Source organism: Amphibalanus amphitrite, unplaced genomic scaffold (assembly GCF_019059575.1).
Source record: "Amphibalanus amphitrite isolate SeventyFive unplaced genomic scaffold, NRLGWU_Aamphi_draft 000013F_arrow, whole genome shotgun sequence".
NCBI lineage: Eukaryota > Metazoa > Arthropoda > Thecostraca > Balanomorpha > Balanidae > Amphibalanus > Amphibalanus amphitrite.
The window spans coordinates 1,762,477-1,788,743 of record NW_024881509.1 but is presented as its reverse complement, the minus strand read 5'-3'; the positions used below and the strand labels follow the sequence as shown (position 1 = coordinate 1,788,743).

The following is a 26,267-nucleotide window of genomic DNA, read 5'->3' as shown; positions in this document are numbered from 1 at the left end:
TCAAAAGTCGTTCTTTTTCTCTTATCGGCCCTCACTAGCAATGCGGTATATACGCTGCACAACACCGTAAATGCTGCAATGTTGCTTAGATTATGATCTTTCTTGGTGTCTCTAGCTCCCTAGCAACCACCTAGCAACATGAGCTGAGCAGCATTTGTCAAACACTTTATTAGTTCATGTGTTTATTCAATGCAGGGAGGCAAGCAACTCATGACGTCACTAAAACGTCAATTTCTCAAAAAATTTCTGACAGATTTCGCTCAAATTTTCAGGGAACGTGTCAAATTGATGTATGATAAGGTACTAAAAGTTTGATGTCGCTGGCGTAACGCGTTTAGAAGTTACTGGCGAAAAACGGGAGGGGAGCAGATTCTGCCGCCCCCCCCCCCCCTAGCGGGGCGCGGGTTAGGCGGTAGGTTTTGCCGTTTTACATCTCCATCGATATGCGATGAAGCCATTTAAGAGGATCACGGTGGGCATTTGTAGTATAAATCGATGAATAGAGTTTGGGCAAATTCTATCTCTAAAATTTTGTAAAATGAACGAAAGAAAATGTCTCTGCAAAGGCTCGGCATCGAGACATGTACCTTGTTGATTCCATATGGCACATTAATCGCGAAATATATGTTTTTCATGTTTGTGATGATTGATTCTAGGAAAACACTACAACCATACAGCAATCACGCAAGAAATAAACAACCTAATACCCAAAGAATCAGTGCGAATATGGCACAAAGATAAGAAAAGCCCTGGTATCGAATTTGTAACCGATACCAATCTTATCAAAAGTCGTTCTTTTTCTTATTCTTATCGGCCCTCACTAGCAATGCGGTATACACGCTGCACAACACCGTAAATGCTGCAATGTTGCTTAGATTTTGATCTTTCTTGGTGTCTCTAGCTCCCTAGCAACCATCTAGCAACATGAATCAAAGCTGTAAACAACCAACGTTTGTCTCAGATGCGCAGTTTTTTTAGGACACCGCAATCAGTTATCGTACTGAAATTTATAATCCATTGCGCAGACCATAATGACTTTAACTTAAGATGACTTTTTGTGAAACTAACATTGATTGCCTACCTATTTTTCGGAAAATAATATACGCTGAAAGAATCGGCCGCTTCGACAGCGATGGTACACTGCGGCGGCATCTCACTCACCGTGTCTATCCTGGTCTCGTCCCAGTCTTCTAACAAACCAAACACAAACAACAGTTCCGATGCAGTGATAGAACAATTATCAATGTAACGAACTGGATATATGTGTGTAAATCCGTCAATCCGAGTAATGTATGCGCCTCTATTGAAATTGACAGCACAATTATTAACCGTAACCGTCAAATTCCTAATTCCTGAAGCAGCGTAAACAACTTCATCTGCATTTTCAATTCTTCAAACAGCGCGTGACCTTGTCCACCTGGTCATTTTCTATTTTTGGGTTGCAGGCGCATCGCGATTCAGGTGCACCACTTTCTCGATATCAATTCCCGAACCACTTAAGCTTGTCATGCCGGTTACCGAGTGTGGTAAATGCGGCTGGCATCTTAGCTGAACATTCCTTTTTCCTCGCTAGATGGCAGAAGTGTCAGACGCCTGAATGCATGCTGTGCCGCATTGCCGCCTCTGACGTATGTAACCGCTTGAATGCATACTGTTCCGCAATACCACACACACCCAGCGGTTTTAGTGACCTGTGACCTGACCTGAAATAACAAAGACCTTAGATTTTCAGGGAAGGTGCCAACAAGTTGCCCCAGAGGTTATCACTGTTATGTATGCCAAACATGGCGGTTGCGGGTTGATATCGATTCTCCAGCTGGTCTTATCATAGCAGCCAAAAATGCATTACTTTCCCCCCTCTACCCCCCCCCCCCCCTATTGACATTTTTTAATTTTTATTTTTTAGAAATGTAGATCACGTTGAGCGAAATAGAATGCCGTTTGAATTTTGAAAATCGGCCCGTTTGATCTCGAGATATCAAGGGGGGTCGTAAACAGCCCCCCTGCCACTAATAGGGGTAGCCAGGAGCCTGCCACTAATAGGGTTAATTGACTTGTGGACGGCTTCCTATTCGCCGGTCTCTAGCGGTGTACCTAATTGGAGCTCAATCTGCCCATCCAATTTAAAGATCTGGAAGCGACCCCTGCCCGTGCGCACGTGCAGCTGCACCCCAGCCGTGGCACATGGAAATACATATAAATGACTGGTGCACGGCGCCCTACTGATCGGTATCAAGCAGTATGCCAAATTTGAACACAATCGGTACAAGCGTTCTCTGGAAGCGTCATCCTGCACGTGCGCACGTGCATAACGGGTCCCATCTGACTTGTGCACGGCACCACACTAACCAGCCTCTAGCGGTGTGCCAAGTTTGATCACAATCGGCCCAGCCGTTCTCGAGATCTGGAAGCGTCACCCTGCCCGTGCGCACGTGCAGCGGCACCCCAACCGTAACACATGGAAATGCATTGCCGGGTGCGTGCCAACTAGTGATGTCAATTTCAGAAATTTTGGAAACCAATACCAAACCGATACCGACCAAAACCACTGAGAGTATACCAAAACCGAACCGATTTTCAGAAACAGGGGGAAATACCGACTAGATAACGAAATCAGGGAATTATCAAATAAATGCTTCAAACTTTCTCAAGACATATGATAAGCCTTGAAAGGTACCTAATACTTTGAAATAAGGTAACAAAAACAAATCATGCAATCTCTTAATTATTTGCATTGCAAAAAAACATTTATAACTTATTTTGTAACTATTAACAAATATTCAGGTCAGTTATTTTACTGGAATGTGGATTCAAGTCAACTGCAGGAGGTGTTAGGAATATAACTTGAACCCTGAATCTTGTCCATGCCTGAACCATCAAACCTTCTTTCAATTCAAGTCATTCATTTCGAGTCCGGTCAAGACAGGGTTAAGTGTGTTATCATGATCCAAAAGTGGTGACCCAATTGACAATGATGGGCTACACCTTGGGCTGGCTACACCATTAATGTAAACAAAGCCCATGATACCTACAGTTAAACCCAAGTAGCATGGTGATTGGTGACGATACTGACGCAGCCAATTTTTCTTCATAAACAAATGTGTAACACAACAAAACTTGATAAATAATTACTTACGAGGCACACTGAGAGACAGCAGACACCACTTTAATGATCGCGATGAAATCTAAGTAAAATGTCCATAATTTTACGGAAGCATTGACACACGTCACGTGTCATCTCTTCCATAATGGCGGCCTTACAGGCGGCGGCCATTTGCATTAATGATTAAACTGTATAAAATAAAGTTTTTCTTTTCTTTTTTGCTTAAGTCCACTTAAATCAAAATTCCTTGTATAAATTTTGACATCTTAAAATTAATTCAAGAAAGTTGTAGGCCACTTTTGCTGAAAAATGAAGTACCAGAATAACATAGTTGTTCAATTATTTTCAATTAGTTTTTAAGCTGTATCGGTTCCTCAACCTTGCGCAGCTGCGACATTGAAATGTTTTTAGATGTGTTCAGTTTTGAAACTGCTGTGTGAGAGTCAAGCCAAAAGCCAATTATATTTTATGAGTGCTTATGATTAAATTGCTGGCGATCTGTATCTGTTGAGAGAGCAGGAAAGAGAACACTAATTGAAGAAAATAAATTATCCACAGGATCATGACAGCATCGCTCACTACAAGGCTTTTTGAAGTTGAGCGAAGTTGAAGATTTGTGGGGTGATGCGGGTGATGATGAAGTGACAAATGCTGCCTTAAATATTAGATGATAATGGTGAAGCTAGTGCTGTCATTAAACAGGGTTTTGGATAATGTAATTGCATTGCAGTAAAATGGAGAGGAAGACAAGGTCAAGATCAATCACAGACTCCTCAAAACAAAGTCAAATTTGTTGCTAATAAATGCTTTGGAAATTTTGAGAAACGAAGTATGTTTTCCAGCATACAGTGAGTTAAACAATAATTCATGTTTATGTCTTGCACATTGGCTTTCTTTGTAGGATAATTATCCTCATGGTATTGGAATTTGCTAACACTGATAAGTTGCCATTTAACATTGGTAGACTGATGTATTTGATATTACAGTTGATGTGTTTGCCCATTTGTTAGGACATCATGCATTTGGGAGAAATGTGTCATGATTGCCATTTTTCTTCATCAAGTGTCATTTAGCAAAATCAAATTTGAGTTCAGAAGGTTTATCAATAATGCTTTCAAATATTTTATGACAGTTGTTGATTTTCATGATACCGACAAAATACCAAATGCTTTTGGTATATAATACCGAATACCGAATCGGTATTGGTTCGGTATCGGTATACCGAAATTTTGGTAACCGATTGACACCACTAGTGCCAACATCCATGCCAAGTACCAGCGCAATCGGCAAAATAACTACAGAGTTATTAGACTTGTTACTGAACTGACTTCTCTCCGTTTTGCACGTGGCACGTGCATTAGGGGTCACCCATACGCATCGAGAATAGCACACTACGTGTAAGAAAGGAAGAAGCTATCCCACACAAAAGACCGCGAGTGAATCGGTCAAGCAGTTGTGGAGATAGAAGCTTTGCAAGGCGCCCCAACGGCGGCCGACTGCTAATATTTAGCAATAATCAGTGTCGCATCCGCACACGGGAGGTATCCCCGTCACCTGTTCGTATACTCTAATGTGGTTGGGTTCAAGTCACAGTCGAGCCCTGTCTTTTTACAGCTTTTCTTAAAAACGGCACATCGTGCAGTGACGTTCTATGCATCAGTGGAAAGAGCATCAAAAGTTGAATATTATATTAACTTTTCACCTATATATCTTACTAAAGATAAAAGTTATAGAGGAATAAAGACGCTCCCATTGACTTTCCATGTTAAAAATTTTCATTTTCCAACGAACTTTATTAGAAAAAACGATTTCTGCCAGCTTAACGAAGCATACCAGCATGTACTACGCTCTTTCCTCTACAAGATATAAGAGTTTGGGCAAATTCTATCTCTAAAATTGTGTACAATGAACGAAAGAAAATGTCTCTGCAAAGGCTCGGCATCGCCGTCCATTGACTTAACATGGGACACAGCAAATCCTTGTGGCATACGACTTCTCCCGCGCATACGACCGGGTCGACCACCGTCTTCTGAGGGCGCGTCTTGCAGAGTTGGGAATCCCGGCCTGCTACAACACCTGGGTGTGGGCTTTTCTTCGAGACCGGAGGGCCTGTGTCGAAGTCAACGGCACGAAGAGTGGCGAGCGCGTGTACAGGGCGGGCCTGCCGCAAGGCAGTGTCCTCTCTCCGACCCTGTTTCTGTTATGGTCGGCGCCGCTCGTAGCAACGCTCAAGACCCTGCCCGGCACAACCCCATTCATGTTCGCCGATGACACCTCGACGCTCTGCGCCGGCAACTCCATCGCCGTGGCCCGGGACCGGGCGCAGCTGGCGGCCAACACGCTCGTGAAGTGGGCCCGCCGGAGTAAGATGGAGGTCGCGGGTCAGAAGACGCAACTGCTCGTCCTCTCCCAGAACCCCCGAGACGCCGTCGACTGTCACATCCACGTGGCGGGTCAACTGGTGGAAGGGGGACCTGAGCTGAAACTTCTGGGAGTGACGCTAGACAGGACGCTGAGCTTCGGCCCGCACTGCAGAAGTCTCCGTCGGCGCGTCCGGCCCCGAGCGGCCCAACTCCGACGTCTCACCGGCCGCAGCTGGGGGCTGCAAGGACAGCAGCTGCGCGCCGTCGCAAACGGCTACGTGCGCGGCGCGATAGAGCACGCGGCTGCTGCCTGGCTGCCGGCAGTGTCCAAGTCCAACATCGAGATCCTGGAGCGGGAGATGCGCGCCGTGGCGAGGATCGTCACGGGCTGCATACACTCCGCACCACACCACGGTGTGACGGCCGAGGCTGGCATGCTGCCTGTCGCGGCACGACGTACTGCGCTAGCGGCGCGTATGTTCGCGAAGGCTGCCGCGCTCCCGCCAGAGGACCCCCTCCGAGCGGTCGCCATGGCTGACCCCCCTCAGCGCCTCAAGCTGGTCACGGGGTGGCGCCAAGTAGGCCGGGATCCTCTGCTCGAGAATGATTTACTGCGGGTGGGAGGACGCCTGACAAACGCTGAGTTGAGCTACAAACACAAGCATCCTTTCATTCTGCCGAACAAAGGCAAAGTAGTAGATATGACCATTGATGACGTACACGTCAAGGCCGGACACGAGGGCAGACAGCACGTGATGAAAGATGTTCGAACGAAGTACTGGATATTAAAATTGAACTCCGCCGTGCGACGACGTTTAAGTGAGTGTCTAGTTGTAAGAAGCGTCTGCGACCAGTGGAAGATCAGAAGATGGCAAATTTGCCTTCTGATAGAGTGCAAGCAGGAGAAAAGCCATGGACAAGCACCGGCATAGATTTCTTTGGACCTTTTTACACAAAGAGGGGAAGAACACGGACGAAAAAATACGGCGTTATTTTTACCTGTTTAGCGATCAGGGCGGTACATTTGGAAGTTGCGGACAGTTTGTCAACCGACTCTTTTCTATGTGCGCTCAGGCGTTTTATCGCTAGAAGAGGTGAAGTCCGCAGGATAAGATCGGACAACGGATCCAACTTTGTGGGAGCCGATAGGGAGCTGAAACGAGAAATTGAACATCTCATGGAACATGGCGGTCACCTTGCGAGACAGGCCGTTTCTCGAGGCATAGAGTGGCGCTTCAATCCCCCTGGAGCATCCCACTTCGGAGGGGCTTGGGAAAGGCTTATCAGAAGCGTTCGAAAAATTTTGGGAGCTCTTCTAACCAGCCAGACTTTCAGCGAAGAAAGACTTTCCACACTTCTCTGTGAAGTAGAATGCATAATGAACAACCGGCCATTGACACCTGTGTCTACTGATCCCCGAGACCAATCGCCACTAACGCCGAATAACCTGCTCCATTTAAGGTGTATTTCGCTTCCGGCCAACCCGGTGGCTGGAGACCACGATCTCCACGGTAGAAGAAATTGGAGACAAGCGTCCTACCTTGCCGAGCAGTTCTGGAGACGGTGGCGGCTGGAATATATACCCCTACTCCAGACACGGACAAGTCCGGTTACGCGGAGCCGTGAGAACTTGCGAGTCGGGGAAATAGTTCTGGTAGTGGACGAATCTGTACCAAGGGGCACCTGGCCCCTAGGTCGTGTAGAAGAGGTCCGCGTGAGCGAGGATTCCAGAGTGAGATCTGCCAAGATACGCTGTCGTGGAACAATTCTCTGGCGACCAGTTCGTAAGCTAGTGAAGATAGTTGAAGCTAGTGATAAAGCGATTTGATACCTACGGTCTCAAATGGGCCGGGTGTTTGGTCAAGAAACGTTTTTGACTTTTCGGTGACGACCCAATTTCGATTGTATGCAAGTTTGTGTTAATCAGCCTGCTGCAAGTCCCACATATTATGGTCACGAGCAATACTACTGTTTTTGTGGAACAAGTGAAGACCGTGAAGACGACAAGAAAATTTGAATATTTTTGAAATCTGAGTTTTTGGTTTTAGTCTTGGATTTAGTTTTGATTAAGTTTAGATGATTTTGTGTTAATTCAACCTAAGTGCGAGTGTGCCTTCGCAAATAATTTAAAACGAATCTGTTGATGCATAGTTTCAGCGTAAATATACAAGTCAATATCGGCAGGTTTTGTATTAAATATTGCAAAGAGAATAAGACTTGGTGAAATGTTTAGCTCGCACTTATACGGACGAAACGAACCCTTCGTTTTTTTTTTTTTTGGCGAATACTCGCATAAACAGCGGCAGATCGCAACGAAACTTTCAAAACCCTCGCGTCAATCTGTTTTACACCTACCCTGAAAATTTCATGACCCTTGTCCAAATGACCTTTGACCTGTGACCTACTTTTCGAGACCATGTTTGGCCGGAATCGCGATTCGGCGCATGTCGACTCGCATTAGCCGCGCGTTTGCAGTCTTTTCGTGGTTTTAAGCGTTCAACATGGGATATGATGTGGCTCCCATGCATTAGGGTGGATGTCAAGGTCACCGGAAGGTCAAGTCAGGTCATTGACCTTTGATGACCTCGGTTCACTTTTTCGAGTTTTACATGGTTCTAGACTAGATGCATTTAGGCTAGGTCGGGTCGAGTCAGGTCAGGTCAAGTGAAGTCAATCAGTAGGGGTCCTGCCAGGTATTCATAGTAGGTGTCAACCGCCTCTGACAGCTTCGTAACATATTAGGAAGGCACCAAAACTACTTCTTAAATGTTCATACTTCATATGGTTGCCAAATTCCAATTCAGCTCCAAAAACTAGCCTAGAAACATGTAAAACTCGAAAAAAATGAACCGAGGTCATCAAAGGTCAATGAGCTGACCTGACCTTCAGGTGATCTTCACATCCACCTTAATGCATTGGGAGCCACATATCACATGTTTAAACGCTTGAAACCACGAAAAGACTGAAAACGCGCGACTAATGCGAGCCGACATACGCCGAATCGCGATTCCGATTTCCGACCAAGCATGGTCTCGAAAAGTAGGTCACAGGTCAAAGGTCATTTGAGTCAGGGTCATGAAATTTTCAGGGTAGGTGTAAAATTGAATAACGCGAGGGTACTCAGAGTTTCGTTGCGATCGGACGCTTTTTACGCTAGTTATTCGCGAAAAACTGAGGGGGGTCCGTTCGACCCCTCCCCCCTATACGGGCGAGGGTTTTTACAAGTCCATGATCATCCCCCCCTCAACCTGGAAACTCATGTATATGGTGGAAAATGGGGAAATTGGATGTTAGTGTTTTGCTATTTGTGTGTTTTGTCAAGAATTAAAAATTAATCAAGGGGGGCTCTAAGCTTCCCAAGGGGGGCTCAGTTCAGCACAGGGGGGCTCAAGCCCCCCAAAGAGATATAAAGTTACGCCCCTGCTTTGTCCTTTTTGCTGTGTCAAACTTCCTCATTCGCTCGGCTCTAAACCCTCCCCCGTGCCCATCAGGCAACAAAACTTGCAATGCTTGTGAGTCAGGGCTAAGGGGCAACTGCACATCAAAAAACGTTGTCTATCAAATCAAATGTTTGCTGTGCCAGGATGTCACCTACATTGGTGAAACAAAGCAACAAGTCCGGCTAAGGTTCAACGAGCATCTGCGTGATGCAAAAAAAAAAACAAAAAAAAAACAAAAGACAGCCCTTTCGGTGACCACATCCGGACCCATCACGCTGACGCCATCATCACAACATCCTCCCTGAACATAAGCATACTACGACGCTGCAAAGACGTAGCAAACCTCAAAATTACTGAATCACAATGCATTAGAGATGTGAAACCCAAACTGAACACTCAGACATCCTCCTGGCAACTTCTCACCCCACCTTCTTATGGCTCCCAGTGAACACCCACTCACTCACTCACCCACTGACTGACTCACTCAGTCACTCACTCACTCACTCACTCACTCACTCACTCAGTCACTCAGTCACTCACTCACTCACTAACTAATTCTATCATTTCCCGCTGGGACTCTTCATGTCGGCTGTCCCTGCGTGGACGGCACTTTCCCGCTGGGACTCCTCATGTATGTACTAACACGGCTGACACCGACAATATTTAATAAATGAAAAAATTTAAAAAAAAACTAAGTCTATCATCCACTCATTCAACCACTCACTCCCTCACTCACTCCCTCACTCACTCAATCACTCGCACACATGTGGCACAGTGCACACACACATACTGCACAATGCACACACACACACACACACACACACACACATAGGATTTTCTAAGCAATTTGCACACATATAAAGGCTCTTTCATTCTACCATCTTTTCATTTATTTGTTCACATACCCGATTCCTACCATTCAAATAGACTGGGATCATTCATGTCATCTACTGTCTGTCATTTGTTATAATCACTGCGAACGACCGTGTTTTTGCTTGTGAATCGAAGTGCGTGTATATATGTTAATATTCATAACTCACTGTATGTACCATTCCGCAACTAGGAGGAAGATGTATTCACTGAGCAGGCTTTGTGTGACGTTTAAAAAACTATGAAATGATTGTTTACTTCAGACCTGACGATGTGCTATGCACGTAACAGTTGTCTCATTTTCTTGGCCCTATTTTGAATACAATTATTAGCATGAGGCTTAGGGTTTTCATTGCATTTATATAGACTTCGCTTCGCTCGCTGCGCTCGCTCGCTCGTAATAACTTTTGGTACTGCAATATTTAATTTAATTTCTAGGTTCTTTTTTTCTTCCTTTCAAACCTTCGGTCCGGCAATGCTAGGTATTGCATCGACACTCCGTAGGCCGTGACATACCTAAGAGGCAAAAACTGTAAACCCCGTATCAAATAGCCCCATCTTACGTTACTCTAAAAGTTTAAACTTTAAAAAGTCAGCAGATGTCACTTCAGGTCGACGAACTTAACCTGACATTTATCTGACCTTGACAGCATGAACCATAATAAATGGGAAAAGCAGCATCTCATATGTTGACACGTTTTTAATCACGAAAAGTCTGGGATCGCACAGATACAGGGTGTCTCAAAAGTTCGTTCACAGGTACCAGCCATGCTTTTTTGTCAATAATTCTGAATCAACAAGAAATTAACAGTCGAAATTTTGCATGGGCATTGGTGACAACCTTCCTCAAGCAGTCTCATTGTTTTCAAGTGCATTCGACCCTTCATGAGCTCACAAAAAGGGTTCACCTCTGACCATGGGTCAGGCACGAAAATGTAGGTTGCAAAGTCGGGTATGTTGTGAAACTCTCTGTTTCAGGAGTAATGAGAATGGTTAAGTCGGAAATGACACATGGCTAAGTGTCGGCGAGGATGAGTGCAACATGATGATCATCTCATAAAAACGGTGGCTAAAATTTTTGAAGGACGAAACCATGCGAGACTAACGGCGTTTTGAACGACCCTCGCACGACAGCAGACTCGTGTTCCGGAAAGTAGCTGAAAATGCGGTCATAACTATTGAAAACTGGCAAGAAGGTCGCAGACAGAGGTTACCCATTTTCAAAAAGTGCAGGTCATCGTAAAATAAAGACAAATTATAATTTAAAATTGTTTATAATATCTATAACGCTAATTTTTGGGGACAATAACACAAAAATCGTCAATGCCAAGGACACCTGACCCTCCAAAAGTGTCAGTTATTGTAAAATTTTATCTAACGAAGTTTTAAGAGGCAGATCTGCAGCGAATAATTTTCTTTTAAACACAAAATCCCGATAAAACCACACGATGGACAGGTTTGGGCCGTTAACAAAGCAGAACATCTCCCGAGGAAAACACTCCGCAACCGAGCGAAGGTCTTGGCATGGGGAATGACGAGCGCTTGGAATTTGCAAAATTTGCACAATGTGTCTGAGAAACAGACGTCCGACACATTCTGCTACCATATGATGCGAAAAATTTACTCCTGGCACTTCCCCTTCGTTCAGGACTGGGGTCGTTTTGAAAAGGAAAATGGCGCTTGGGATGTCGGCGCCAGTCATTCATGAAGGAGTTAGCGCCAGAGAATGCCTACAAAATACTCAAGAATGGTGTCGATGCAAGCTGTCGGCTTTCAGGGAAAATCAGATGTTGCCGGGGAGCTAGTCAAAACTAAATCCGACGCAGAAACTGCAGGGGATTCCCCTGCAAGAGCTTGAAAGCTGGTAACCTTTTATCAGCCTCCGGCAGCTGACGGAGCAACAAAAATCGGTATGGGCAAATATTTTTGGAGATACAGCAAAGGGGTTGGTTTCCAACCTTCTTAATCAGTTGTCAAAGCATGCATATTTGTCTAGTGTACACACAGACACCAAAACCTTATACTTTTGACCGGTTCTTATATGCTTTATTGGCATGGGAAATGTGTGAACGAACTTTTGAGACACCCTGTAATGTGCGCTGACATACGTCGAGTGGCCCTTCCGGCCAGACACGAGAAAGAGGGCCGACCTTGGCCGAAACGGGCACCCACTCTGACCATTTTCATGGGGCCCTTCTCTAGCTGACGTTGACGACAGCACTCACTGATGTTGAAGTTTCGCTCGAAGGCGGTGAGCCGAGTGCGCCGCTCCCATGCGTCGAAGTAGGGCTCGACGTATGTGATCTGTATGTAGGCAGCCTCTGGGTCGAGCTGTGCCGACTCCACCCGGCTGGAGCCTTTGATGGTGTGCACGCTGTCGACACCGAACCGCTCCGCGTAGAAACTCTGCACCGGCAGACGGAGCGGGACGGGGGTCCATTTATTAGTCACTGGCTGCGATATCGCACAGCAGACGTGTACGACAGCAACGCGCATTACCTACCGGCTGAACAGCCGGACAGCTGCAGCAAATCCAAAACCTCGCCGACACTAGCAATACAAGCACACTATACACTACTCGACACAAAACTTAAAGGAAATAGTTCACTTTCCTGAAACTCGTTTTTTTGCAATGGATTTATGATTTTAATGATCAAAATGATCAAAAAATAAAATAAAACCGTTTTTAAAAAGGATTATTTTCTATATTTTCTTATAGGAAGAACTATACATATTATATGTATATAAAATATTGTTTGACGCGGAAGCTTATTACGCGTTGACCAATCATAATGTGTAGTTCAAACTCACGCATGCTGCATTGGCTGTAAGCAGCATGCTGATTGGCTGACGATGACGTGGCTGCGTTCCTCAGCAAGGCACACATTCCTTTACACGGCACTCTTTACGGAACGAAAAATGGTATATCTTCGTCTAGAGTGATCGTTGGGCCGTAAAAGCTCCTGATTTGTGCTAGTCTCAGCTCAAGCTACGAAACTGCCATTCCAGTTCAAAACCCCATGTTAAAAGTGTAGTATTTCCTTAAACAACACGATACATTCCAGTCTTTAGGTACTCTCTCAAAGGTTTTCATGCGCCAGCCAACAATACTCAAAAATGGGAAAAGGAGGGGCGGATGAGTTGCGGTATATGTAAAACACACGTTCCCTTCTTCGCCAATGTCACACCGAGTGTCAGTTCTTTGAGGCCATGTGGATGAAAATGAAAATTGGGTAATGCGACACTGCTGCTGCTCTGTTCAGTTATCTTCTACCTTTGCTTCTACCGCACAGCACTAGTGACAGACAATCTCAATTCTTAGATTACTTGTCGGTCTATGTCCTTGAAGCTAAACAGCACAGTCCCGATCTTCTAGTCCTCGTTGATGATTTTAATCCGCGAAACTGCCGACTGCCTATAGTCGGGTTTTTCAGGCCTGTCTAATCGCTTCAAGCGCTCTAGTGAGAAACGCACGTGAAGTCTCGATACCTGAGCCCGTGCATGACTGGGGTTAATGACATGACTGACTGGGGCGCATGATGTCACTTGGGTCAGGGTCATGAAATTTTCAGAGTAGGTGCAAAATTGATCAACTCGAGGGTACTGAAAGTTTCGTAGCGATCAGCCGCTTTTTGCGCGAGTTATTCGCGAAAAACCATGGGGGCCTCCATCCGACCCCCCCCCCCCCCCTACACAAGCGAGCGTTAAGCTTTACTTACCGGAGGGCTCAAAACAGTCGAAAATGTTTTAAAATGCCAAACATGAGTTTCGTTTCGTTATACCTGAGGCTAAAAAATCTAGAGAGCTGAGGACATCAATCAGGTCATCTGGACTGACTAGTTCACGTTCGAGATGAAACACTCGTCCAAACCCAAAAACGGCCCCATAAGGACGAAGGAGGAGGCCTCCGTTTCGTCCCGGTATGTTCCTATGCAAAATGCCAGGGTCGCTGTGTTGTGAGGTTATAGGCGTTTTGGCGTTGACCAAGTTGCAAGTGTCGACCCAGAAACAGCTTTTGGGCGCAGACTGCTTCACCACGAAGATGTAGAAGAAGTCTCTGCTTTCTAGCTTAACTCAAATCGCAAGTATGAATTCCATTTTGGAGGAGAAAATGTCATCCGGGAGGTCGTTGTTGGCCCATCTTCAAGCAAGACGGGCATCGGCGCATAGGTCAAGAAAAGCTCATCATTGGTTCCAAGAGACTGTGACAAGCGTCTATCACAATATCACATGCCAGGCAACTCATAAGATCGAAATTTAATAAAAATATGTTGGGAATGCCGAAATTGGGGCTTATCGAAGCGAAGCGCTGTTCCAGCCTCCAGGAGCTCACGGCGCATGTCAGGCCAGTGAGGGCTAACTTCAAGCCGGCCACGCTGCAAAACATGGCGGCTGGCATGGCGCAGCGTGTATCCATGTGTTTGCCCATGAAATGAGGAGCACATTGAGTGGTCATAAATATATCAAAACGCAATCCTACTCCGTTTTACATGCGAATATAATGTGAGAACGAACTTATGGGACACCCTGTACATGGTACATATGTAGTTTCTAGTATAGGGCGCCCAGTTTGATACAAGTTTCGCCAGCCTCTTTTTTTAAGGTTTTCATATTTATAAATTATAATCCAAGCATAATGTTTTCTTTGCAATGCCTTTATCATGGATGATATAACACTGGATTGGTGTCTCGTGGAAATTAACATTGGGATCCGCGACATTGGGATCAGGCCTGCCATCTAGCGAGAGAATTATCGTAAGTTAGGAGCAAGCCGAGTGAATGCCATCTCTCAGCATTATGACACACGTGGGTGTGGTGTGTTAGTTGGCTTGAAGTGCATATTCCCACGAGTTGGAGGTAGTCTTACTGGACTTGAGACGACAAAAAATGTCTTAAATGCTTGAAAGCCAAAAATGTCAAGCAGCATTTAGGTAATAACGAAAATAAAATGCGTAAGACGGTGTGTATTGAAACGCCCGGTCCCATCGGCTTGTACGGCCTTTTATACGGTCATTTACTCAAAATGGTACAGCAGTTTGACAATATGTCATACATATTTGGTATGCTTATTCCTTCTTCTCCGAATTTCGCTCGATTTTCTTCATCTTAGTTAATTGTTACGGCACGTGCCACGTGCCAACTTAGGGGTGTCGAAATTGTTCCACATAAAGTAACTCCGCAATGGCTGGGCCCATTACAGTAAAACTTCGTTAATAGTTAGGCACCCAGTGGCCAATGCGTTTCCATGCGTCACTATGAGGGTGCTACTGCACGTGCGGGGTGCCTCTTCCATATCTCAAAAACGGCTGGGCGGATAACACTCAAACTTTGTACACAAATGTCACATCGATGCTCGCACTGCATTGATCAGTGCTTATATTGGTGCAGAGTCGTAAAGAAAACGAGGAAATGAGATGCGTGGTGTTTATGCCTTTCTGTTCCAGCAGCTGATTGATCCGCAACAGGAGATCCTTGTTTGCGAAGGCTTCGTCTCCATTTTCCACCCCTTGTTTAAAATAACATTAACAATGTACGAAGATCACACAAAAAGTTGTTTTAAGCGGCTATCTTGGGCCAGGACTGCGGAGTTGTAGTCAGAGCCAGCGGTTCTGTTCCGACTCGGAGTCGGTTGATTTTTAAAAGCTGTAGTCGGAGTATGAGTCGAACGTCACCGAAAAGCCATCAACTCCACAGACTTACCAGGGCTGCAGAGTCGGAGTCAGAGTCGGAGTCTGTGTGAATCGACAGTTCTGCCCGGAGGAGTCGGAGTCGATATTTGGATACCGGAATCGGAGTTGGAGCCAAAGTCACTGAAATTTCATCGACTACGCAGCACTGGTTGGGTCCTTTTCAAAGAGCGTCTTGAATGACATATTGAGCGGCAATGACGTTAGCAATTCCGTTCAACTTTTTCATTAGACTTATAGATAGTACCTACTTAACGTTCGTTTTGTTCTTTGATCGGGCAATTTGTTTGATTTAGGCCAAGTAAAGACTCATGTGAAAAATAGCGAAAACGACACGTGCTGGCGAAGTCTCCAATAACTCCCTGTTTCACGATTTAATGAGGAAATAACATGGAACTGCTTATCTTATTACTGACGCTGCACATAAATCTATTAATTTCTTCGCTTTTACTGACATATATAGACGTAACCTTTTGAAAAATTGCACAACAAGCCCGCTACTACACCACACTCCCGTGTGTCACAATGCTAATCAGCGGCGTTCACTCGGCTTGCTCCTAACTTACGATAATTCTCCCGCTAGATGGCAGGCCTGAGCTCAATGTCGCCAAAAACTGCGAAGACACCAATCCATTATTATCTCATCCATGCCTTTATAATGCATTTTCACACAGCTTATAATTTACCGCGAAATGCCTGTTGTCTAAAGACATTTTCTCTAGGTAAGATAAGATGCGTGACTACAATGACTATGTATTTCCATTCTTGCAGACTTTTAGGATATCAGCAATACTTCATTTTCAGAAAGTGTACACATGCGACTACGTAGGCCATGCTCACACTCAGAGAAAGCAGAGGAGTCGTCAATGCGGTCATATATAAGGCACTCATCGTCATAATGCAAGTATTTACCGCAGTGGCGCAGCCACGGGGGTCCGTCAGAGGGTCAGCTGACCCCCCTCCCCGAAATTTCTATGAGGGACCCGCACTGGTCTGAACCCTTCATTGAAAAAGTATGGATAGCGAGAGAGAGAGAGAGAGAGAGAGAGAGAGAGAGAGAGAGAGAGAGAGAGAGAGAGAGAGAGAGAGAGGGGGGGGGAGAGCTGGGGCCAAGGTGGACGGGGCCCGGGTTTCCGGGTGGATGTGGCCCGGGCCCCGGGCCCCCGGGTGGATGGGGCCCGGACCCCCGGTGGATGGGCCCGGGCCCCCGGGAGAACGTGGTCCGGGCCCCCGGTGGATGGGCCCGGGCACCCGGGAGAACGGGCCCGGGCCCCCCGGGTGGATGGGACCCACTTGCTCTGCAACGCGAATAAGAGATATTTTCGAACGGTGGGCGTTTGGTTGGTCTTTTGTCCGTGGGCCATGATGTGTCAGAAGTGGAAAGCCTTGTCAATAGATGGCAGTACCACAATATGGGCGGCGTATCGTGCAATTGACGTCAAATTTTCGGTACCTGCGAAGAATTAAATGGCGGATCTGTTCATGCAAGAATCAAGTAAATCGGTCGACAACTTTTCTTACAACAGGGGTATAAAGTGAAACACCCTGCCAGAGCGGCGGCGCGGCGGCCGTTAAGCGCCGCCTGGGAGACTGCCGGCGCGGGACGGTTCCGACTGCGCATTGCACCCCGCGCATGACTGGGGGGGGGGGGGGCTCGAGGCCCCCTCCCGTTTTCGGCAATATCTTCTAAACCGTGGGAGGGGTGGGTGGAGGTAGGGTGACAGGGGAGCCAGCCGTAGGGCAACAACGAGCTTTGACCCCAGGGAGCTATAAGTCTGATGCCATTTTGTGAAGCAGACGGCGTGTCACGTGGGAGCTTTGACGGAAATGACTGGCAAGGCTACAGTTTTGAAGATAAAGAGATCAGCTGTTTGGAATCAGCAAATATAACTTAACGCTATCTCAGATTTACCATTCACCACAACTTTTTCATTTTAAAACTGCATTGATATTTTGCATAACATCAGCCTATCAACATGCTTAATTTCGGAACACCTGTATAGTCTAATTCTTTAAAATAACTCCTTGTGCATGGGCTTTAGTGGTCCGGTCCGGCGAACCTTTTCGGTCAGTTTAGGGCCTCAGCTATACGGTCATGGCCTGTATCATAAGATGCACGCTGTAGTACAATCCTACGCCAGCGGCAGGAGTAAAACTGCTGTATGACGGAGGCATCGGTGTCTGACAATTGAGTAGGAACAGTCTGCAGGCCGGCCAGAGGTCATGCTCGTATCGCTCACCTTTGACCCCGTCCATCGCCTCTGGCAGGTACTCAACAGGGCGCTCATTGGCTCATTGTTCTGCTCAGTGAGCGCCAATCACAGTCAGCTCAGTGAGCGTGCCGCGTATGAATTCACAAGAAGCATGATACTGGACCGCTATAACATTTTACTTGGAAGAGGCCGTCTGGATGACATTGCCAGTTAAGGGGGGCGGGGGAATTCGGCATCCAACTAGTTTTTTAAAGGAAAAGGGCCACCTTTGTGAAATATGAAGATATCGTTGTTTTTCATTTTGACATTATTATTTTTCATTTTCTTTTTAAAACTGGTGCCAGAAGTGCACAATTCGCGAAAAAGTATTTAAAACTATTTAACATATTGGTACTATGTTGATACTCTCTACGGCACCTACTGTATGATGGCATAGCGATGACGTCACACTCAAGCCAATCAGCGTTCAGAAGACAGACTCGTCGGATTGTGTCAGATAAGCTGATTGGTTAAAGCTGAGCTGGTTGGAGCTGATTGGTAAAAAACCAAAGCCTCGCCGTGGGTGGCTGTATTGTCGGATAAGAACGCATTCCTGGGATAAGGACGCATTCCTGGCGTATTTTCTTTTAAAATTGCCGATAACTACGAATGGAGGCCGAAATCGGCCGTAAGGAGGTAGACAGACTGGTTTTCGGACACGGGCTACAAGATGGCTATCTCAGTTTCAATCCCCATGTTAAAGGTGGCCCTTTTCCTTTAATCAAATGGCCAGTGGATGACACAACATAATTGTACCGTTCGCTCGGATTCTTTAAAATAAAGAAGAAAGAACGTTGAAGCAAAAAACTAAAAAGCCAAGAAGCCAATAGTCTTTATAATTTGCATTTATGCACAAATGCAATACAACTGCAGCCACACTTTCATTTCTTTAATTATTGCAATTGGTCATCGTTCCACATAGGAAACCGAAACCGGAAGGAAAGCGCGAAACCTTCTGACACTCAACTGAACGAAGATTACTCAAACTTTTGGGCACCATCATGTAGCTGCTTCTTTTAACACGCTTTGAGACCAAGAAAAAGACACCTGCATCTGGTACCTCACCCCCTTAAAAGGTTTTCGCATACCCTTACAAAAGGGCGTTTTGCCCCATACCCGGGGTAATACGCCCACACCCATGTGCAAAACGCCCCACCCCATCCATCAACAGAACATGAAGAACATGGCAGAACATGACGTCATTCTGACGTCATTTGTGGTCAACCTATCAACCTAAGGACGGCGCCTTTGGAAAAAATATTTGGTCACAAAGTGCAAAATGGATGCCCGGAGGGGTCCTGAAAGTTTGGTGACGATATCTACAGTCGCTTAGGATATATCAGTGGAAAAGAACAGGGAGGGGCCGTTTCTGCCCCCCACGTACAGTCCACAGCAGAAGTAATGTTGGGTTTCAGTCATGGGTATGTTCTGCTTCTGAAGCTTAGGAACGATTAGCCAGACTACAATGAAACTTTGAATGTAGCTTATATGTATCGCCACCCTTGCAGCTGCAACTTTAGCTATTGACATCTTCTTTTCGATCACTCCGCATTAAACAATCGCCAGTCAAAGCCAACCGTTGAGATTGGTAAAACCCTACATTACTTTAGCGGTGGGCTGAACATACATACAAGGCGCGGGTTAAGCTACCCCGCACTCTCCCCATTCGGGCAAAACGCCCCCCTTTCAGGTTTTCAGTCTTGCCCCGTGCATCAAGTAGGCATCTTTCCCCAGCCACTCCTTTTCCGGTGAACAAAATATTGACAGAAAACGCGCCACTATCGCCGCAGCATAACAGATTCAACAGCATGGCAATAAAACGCAGTTTTGAGTTATAGTGCACATTAGCAAGTTTTGTGAAATAAAGAGGGCATCAAAATATTAGGAATCTACTGTAAAAACAACAAAAACAACACCCAAAACCAACACCAGCACCTACCCACGCTGCTCCTCAAGACGCAAAACCAGAAATAGATACCGATGTAAACAATCAGCTCACCGCTGTGAAAGAAAGGAAAAATACACCTATTCGTCGATAAGAAACGTGATTTTTTTAGGAGAGGCGTTTAACCCAGGGGTGTGTTTTCCCCACAGTTACCTACGGTTACGTCACAGCGTATCGGGATACAAAATAAAAAAAGCCTGAACGATTTGCGCCACTCATGTTCCGATGACTTTGGCGCTTTGCAATTTTAACAAATTTCTTACATCCTCTGCGAGTAGGACGGCTTTCATTGACCACACGTCTATTGCTATCGCAAAGGACGGCGACCACCTCCCGGCCTCTCCTCGACCCCTCCCCTGCATTGACAGGACGGGGTCCGTCCAGCACCGCCAACTGGTCACGTGACTGGCCTCGCCCGAGGCTCGGCCGACTGACCCGGAGCGCCGTAGGCGTCATGGTCATGTCATGCTGATTAAATCGCTCACCACATAGCATTAGCGACTATGCTTCCAGTGTCTTCGTGGCGGGGTGGTTTAGCGTCAGGCTATAGTTCGGGAGGGCTCGGGTTAGATCCCGATCGGATCCATCTGTTTTCCACGGACTGTTTGATCTTGTATGCACTTTGAGAAAGATCACTTAAAGGGATATGTTCACCTTGAAAAAAGTAGAGTGGATGGGTCCAAAAGACTTGAAAATTGTCGATAATACCTAAATGGGTGGCTATATGCCATTAATTGGCCGAATTTTGATTAAAATGATGAAAACATGTTTTCAAAATGATGACGTAATTTAAGGTAGTGACGTCATACACAACACAAAGTCATCTTGTCGGAATGTAGCGAACTACAAGTCGCTTCAAGTTATGGTGAATCAATGTGCTACAGACATTGCGCGCAAGTCTCGATATTTACGCAAGCGTTTATGGCTATTTGTGTCCATTTTTTTTGATGTAACATTTTTCAACCAATTTTATTTTAATCTTATTTTTGAGACGAACCAAAGTCCGTCCTACTTGTGGCTCAAAAAGGCTTTGGTAATGAAACTTCAAAGTGATATAGCCATGAGGAATATTGGATGGAAAAGTGGTGAATAAAATTCAAATTCATAATATTTTGAATTACGAAGTGCTGAACCTCATCAACAATTCAAGCCATGCATGGCAAAATTCACGATGCAGAACAGTTCAGAAAATTCCATTTGGGTTGAATTTACGTTAATTTAGGTACCCATCTGAATGTTCAATATAATTTTAGATTTCGGAGCCAGGGCCAGTTAGTTGGTAGCTAGTTTCAAACATCCTGTAGGTTATCAAAATAATTAAAAAAAATGTGTTGTGTGCTATCGGCATAACTTGAACTGTTAGTAGTGGCGCCTGGTTGTGCTTTCATGTTGATGTAACTAGGTATCTTTGGAACACGATTAACCCTCGCCCGCACATGGGGGGTGGGTGGTTGCCACGGGTTCCGGACAAAATATCGAAAAGCAAAATATCGAATAGCAAAATATCGAAGACAAATTATCGAAGTGGCAGGATATCGAAAGCAAAATATCGAATGCGCAAAATATCGAAATCGCAAAATATCGAACCGCAAAATATCGACATCGCAAAATATCGACATCGCAAAATATCGAATTGCATAATATCGAATTGCAAAATATCGAACTCGCAAAATATCGAATAGCATAATATCGAAAGCAAAATATCGAAACGCAAAATATCGTAAGACAAAATATTGAAAGACAAGATATCGAAAGACAAAACATCGAAAGACAAAATATAGAAAGACAAAATATCGAAAAGGCAACATATCGAACGCAGAATATCGAAAAGACAAAATATCGAACGCAAAATATCGAACAGACAAAATATCGAAAAGGCAAAATATGGAACGCAGAATATCGAAAAGATAAAATATCGAACGCAGAATATCGAAAAGACAAAATATCGAACGCAAAATATCGAACAGACAAAATATCGAACGCAAAATATCGAAAAGGCAGAATATCGAACGCAGAATATCGAAAAGCCAAAATATCGAACGCAAAATATCGAAATGACAAAATAACGAACGCAAACACTGGCGGTCCCAGGGGGGGGGCCACGGGGGCCATGGCCCCCCCTTTGGTGCTGAAAGGTGGGGCCATACTATCTTTTGGCCCCACCTTTCAGATCGAACAAAAGTCATAGAAAGCTTTTTGTATGTTTCATTTTCTTTCTTGCGCCATCAAAGGACGTAAATTTTACTCATGAGTGGGCTCAGCTTCGCATTCTGTCAATTTGGCGGTCAGTGTCGCTGGCACCGGTTCACGAGTAAGGCCGGGTCTCATGTGGAATATCAGCGTGGGTTTACTTGAGGCTCTCGTAGGTCCAGCAATGGCTGGCATGAGACCCTCTTCGGCAGTGACGGGTGGGCCCTGCCAAATAAGCGTGGCTCTACGACACTAAAGTAAGACCTCATGGGTTGGTGCGGTGCACCTCAGAAGCCCGGTGGTGACGCCGTATGCCGGCTTGGTTTCTTAAGGATTAGCGTGGGACCTCCGGGGCCTGCATAGAGTTTGCATGAGCTAGTATGCAATTTCAGAGGTCTGTGTGTAATGTGTACACAGTGGCGGTCGCGTGGGGGGGGGGCATCAGGGTCATGCCCCCCCCAAAGGCCAATAAAATGGGCCATCATGTCATTTGCCCCCCCCCCCCCTCAAACAACCGATGGGCCTCCATAGGTGTATGGGGCCCTGGCCCTTATTCGATCGTCACGAGGCTCAAAAAACCACTCCAAGCTATTAATATAGCTTCCACACCGGTCTTTGAGCGTCCTACACTGACCTCTGAGGGAACTTCAGTGGCGGTCAAGCGCCCATGTTGGCCGCTAAGAGCCCACATCGACCTCTTAAGCCCCACATCTGGCCTATGAGGGCCCTTAACCGGCCTCAGGGGCCCCAACCGGCGTCTGAGCGTCTCACACCGGTCTCTGGTGGCCTTATTTCTGTCTCTGGTGTCCTAAGACGAACCTTTAGGTGCCAATGAGGGCCCCTCACTGGCTGCTAAAGACCCGATGCCGACCTCTAAGGGCCTGCATTGGCCTCTGAGGAGGGCCCATCTTGGCCTTTGAGGGCCCTCTGCTGGTCTCTGGGGTCCAACGACGGCTCATGCCGGTCTTTTAGAGCCCCACGCTGACATCTGAGGGCCCCATGTTGGCCTGTAATGAGTAAGGACCCACATTAGCCTCTGAGAGCCCAACTCGGTCTCTGATGGTCTCAAACTACTGGCCTTTGCAGTTTGCAGGCCCTGTACTGGTCTCTGAGGGCCCTAATCTGGCCTCCGTGAAAACATACATGGGTGGGCTTCTGAAGATCAGAGGGCTTACGCAGACTCCTGTACAGCCTTACGTTGGTCCTGATCGAGATCACTTTACGTCCTGATGGTCCCGCGTAGATTCCCTCATAGTTCGACATCGGGACCCCATGAGGCGTTGTGGGTCTTGGGGCTGGCAGAGACTGATGACGTCCCGTCAGGGCTCAGGGCCAGTCTTTTCAGCATGAGGACTAGGCAGGTTGAGTGAGCCCCAATAGAGCCGTTACGAAGCCCGCAGGAGTTGCGCGCGGCCCTCAGATGCCAATTTTGAAAGCCATGAACCTTTGGTCTCCAGAGGTCGGTGTACCTACTCTCTCCCGCCGCCACACAACTATATGGGGTAAATGTCATAGTCTGAAAATGCTCTCTGGGTTTCACATGCTTGTTCAAAGCAAGACTGGTAGGTATCTGTACTTTTCCGAATTGTTTTATAGTGGTAAGGTCATAAATCCGCGTGCCCGACCTTCCAGTATATGCTACACCGATCCGTCGCCATGGTGCAGTGGCCCGACCGGTGGAAACACCGTGGGACGGGAAATGGAACTGGTGATTTTGCCTTAAATTGTGCTTAAAGATTCCACGCAAGAATGACATGGATGAAGCATAATTAGTGCCAACTGCGCGGCGCCTCGTGGACGTAAAAATTAGCCGATCACCACCCCCCCCCCCCCTCCGGTGACGGATAAATGTATTGTCCCGCGAGTGTGAGTTTGGCCCCCCCTTTTGCTAGCGGCTGCGACCGCCAGTGAACGCAAAGCGTCGAAAAGGTAAAATATCGACTTGAAATGGCCCTCTGCGGGCTCCTTAGAGCTCTGTCGAACTCTGTCGAAATTAGGTTTCGCTCGACAGATCTTCCGGGGCTATCAAACATAGGCGGATCCAACCCAGAGTTTTGGGAGGGGCAAACCATCACAATTTATTGTTTCTTTTCGCCCTACACCGGCTTTTAGGGCCCCTACATCGACTCTTGGGACTCATGACTCATTATATATGGGTCTAAGCGGCTTCTAAGAATCCCCATGCAGGTTCTAGTAGCCGCCAGTCGAATATTTGGGCTCACACGCTAGCTCCCACCTCGCTAGCGCACGGGGTCCCACCCCGTGCACGCTCCAGGGGCCTACCTGCCTCTAAGACCCCACTCATACTTTTGGGGCCCAAACGCTTGCTCCTGAAGGCCCCACTGAGATTCCTAGTCCTTTCCTCTATTCAGTCCTCCATACTGGCTCTTTAGGCTAAACATCGGCTCCTGGTGGCCATCCCGGCTTTGGAGGGTCTCCATACAGGCTTTTTTGGGTCCGATGCCAGTCTCTGAGAGCCATCAAAAAGCCTTTCGAGCCTACGAGTATACTGCTTTCTGAAACCCTTCAGCAACTTCTGAGGGACCGACCCTTTTTTCACTTTATTTACACATGCGAAGCACAGCACATCACTAAAACATATCTTGATATTACATGTGTCGCCTGCCTGCAACACATTACACAACCCATAATCATATGTTGATCGAACCAGTCGACCGTAAGCGTTATATCGCTATACCATTTTCAACATAAATACATCGCCATTTGGCAGCAAAATGTTTCATTCGATTTTCTCTCAAAGCGATTATTCTCTCTGCCTCATAAAACTGTTCTACCTGTGATTTCAACTGCGCCATCACGAGTGTCCTACCATCCCTACGCTGGACATGTATGTAACGCTTCGTTAACAGAATGATGACATTAATGACACATGGCACCTGCGTTGCACCGAACAACACGGAACGAGCATCGCACGGAACATGTGCAAGTCGTATTCTCGAGTTCATATTACGAAATAGCCTAATCCAAAGGGCGTGCACAGGTGGACAATTGTATACGAGTAAATGATGTACGAGAGTATCGGATTCTCCACAATAGTCACAACTCTGCGTGTCTATGACTCGTCTGACGTGCAAAAAGCGTTTAGTTGGCAAATATCTGTGCAACACCTGAAACTGAAAGGACTGAAGTTGGGTGGAAGCGCAACACGTGTATGGAATCTTAAGGTATGTGGCCCAAGCTTCTGGGGCTAGATGCTCGGCTTCCCACTTTATTAGAGACTTTGGTTTTTGACTTGTCAAACCTAAAAGATATAACTCTTTTGTGCTTAAATTTACGATCCGCTTTACTTTTGATCCTATCCGGCAGCAAATAGCAGCCCCTCTCATCTGTCCTACATCAAGAAAGTCTCCAGATCGCCGTAAATATAACTTCCAATCAGAAGGGATAGCTCTTATTAATCCTTGATACAGAAGGCTGTTCACTCTAAAGTTGTATTTCTCGCAAAATTCCGCGTATGTCATTAACTGTCCCTGGGTTGTAAGCAAGTCGTTAATGAATATTATTCCTTTCTGATACATTCGAGGGAAGAACACAGGACTGTTATCTATCAATATTTTTTCATTATACCACAAAATCTCTTCTCGAACTGTTTCGTTAGAAGCGGGGCAGGGTTTGTGGAACAACTTCTTGAATTTCCGGAGCAAATCTTTGTGAAAGTCGCTGAGTCTACATCTTTCCAAGACCTGTTCATTGAATCTAGTTCTCAAAAAAGTGTTGACCGTAAACGGGCCAATGCGAGATCGGAATATATCACCAGATCTCGATTCATGTCCCAGTAAGCGCACCGCCCAACTTAATCTAAGCGCGTTGTGTAAACTATGCACTGATGTTGCACCCAGTCCACCTTCTTCCACCGTTTGGTAGAGCACATCTCGAGAGACTTTCGGCGGACGGCCGCGCCAGATGAATTTCATGATGAGGCTCTGAATCCTGCACAATGTCTGTTGCGGAATTACCAAAGATGCCAACACATAGTTCAGTTTTGATACCGCAAGGCTCTTGGCAACGGTTATTCTCCCTTTTATGCTCAAATGCCTTTCAGACCACATATTTAGCACTACCCTTATGCTATTCAATATAGGTTCGAGATTGTCATCTAAGCACTGCCGGCTCGCGGAAAACCAGACACCTAAAATCTTAATACTCTCTGATGGCACTATACCACACACTGGCTGCGTCAAATCCTGACAAGGTCCAAGACGCATAATTTTAGTCTTGTTTAGGTTCAATTCTAACCCAGAAACTTCCGAGAACTCTCGCACGATCCGTATCAGCTCGTGAACTGATACCTCATCCCTTGCGAAAATCGTAGTATCGTCTGCGTACTGGGTCAACTTCAATTCCACTCCAGATACGGAAATGCCTCTAATTCTATTTGAAGCTCTAATTTTTAAGG

At 46.1% G+C, this 26,267-nt stretch overlaps 1 protein-coding gene across 3 annotated transcripts in view; it reads right to left on the bottom strand.

Annotated features, from left to right (window-relative positions):
• Positions 1-26,267, bottom strand: part of LOC122383748 (dedicator of cytokinesis protein 7-like) — a 649,924-nt gene that overhangs the window by 82,251 nt on the left and 541,406 nt on the right. For 2 of the 3 annotated variants that reach the window (XR_006256885.1, XM_043370493.1), the window contains exon 34: positions 12,002-12,182. The exons of the other annotated variant lie outside the window; for it this stretch is intronic. Coding sequence is in view for 1 of the 2 variants with exons in the window: in XM_043370493.1 (XP_043226428.1) it covers positions 12,002-12,182 (181 nt within the window). In the remaining variant the exon portion in view is untranslated. The remainder of the gene's footprint in view (positions 1-12,001; positions 12,183-26,267) is intronic. 3 annotated transcript variants of the gene reach the window in all.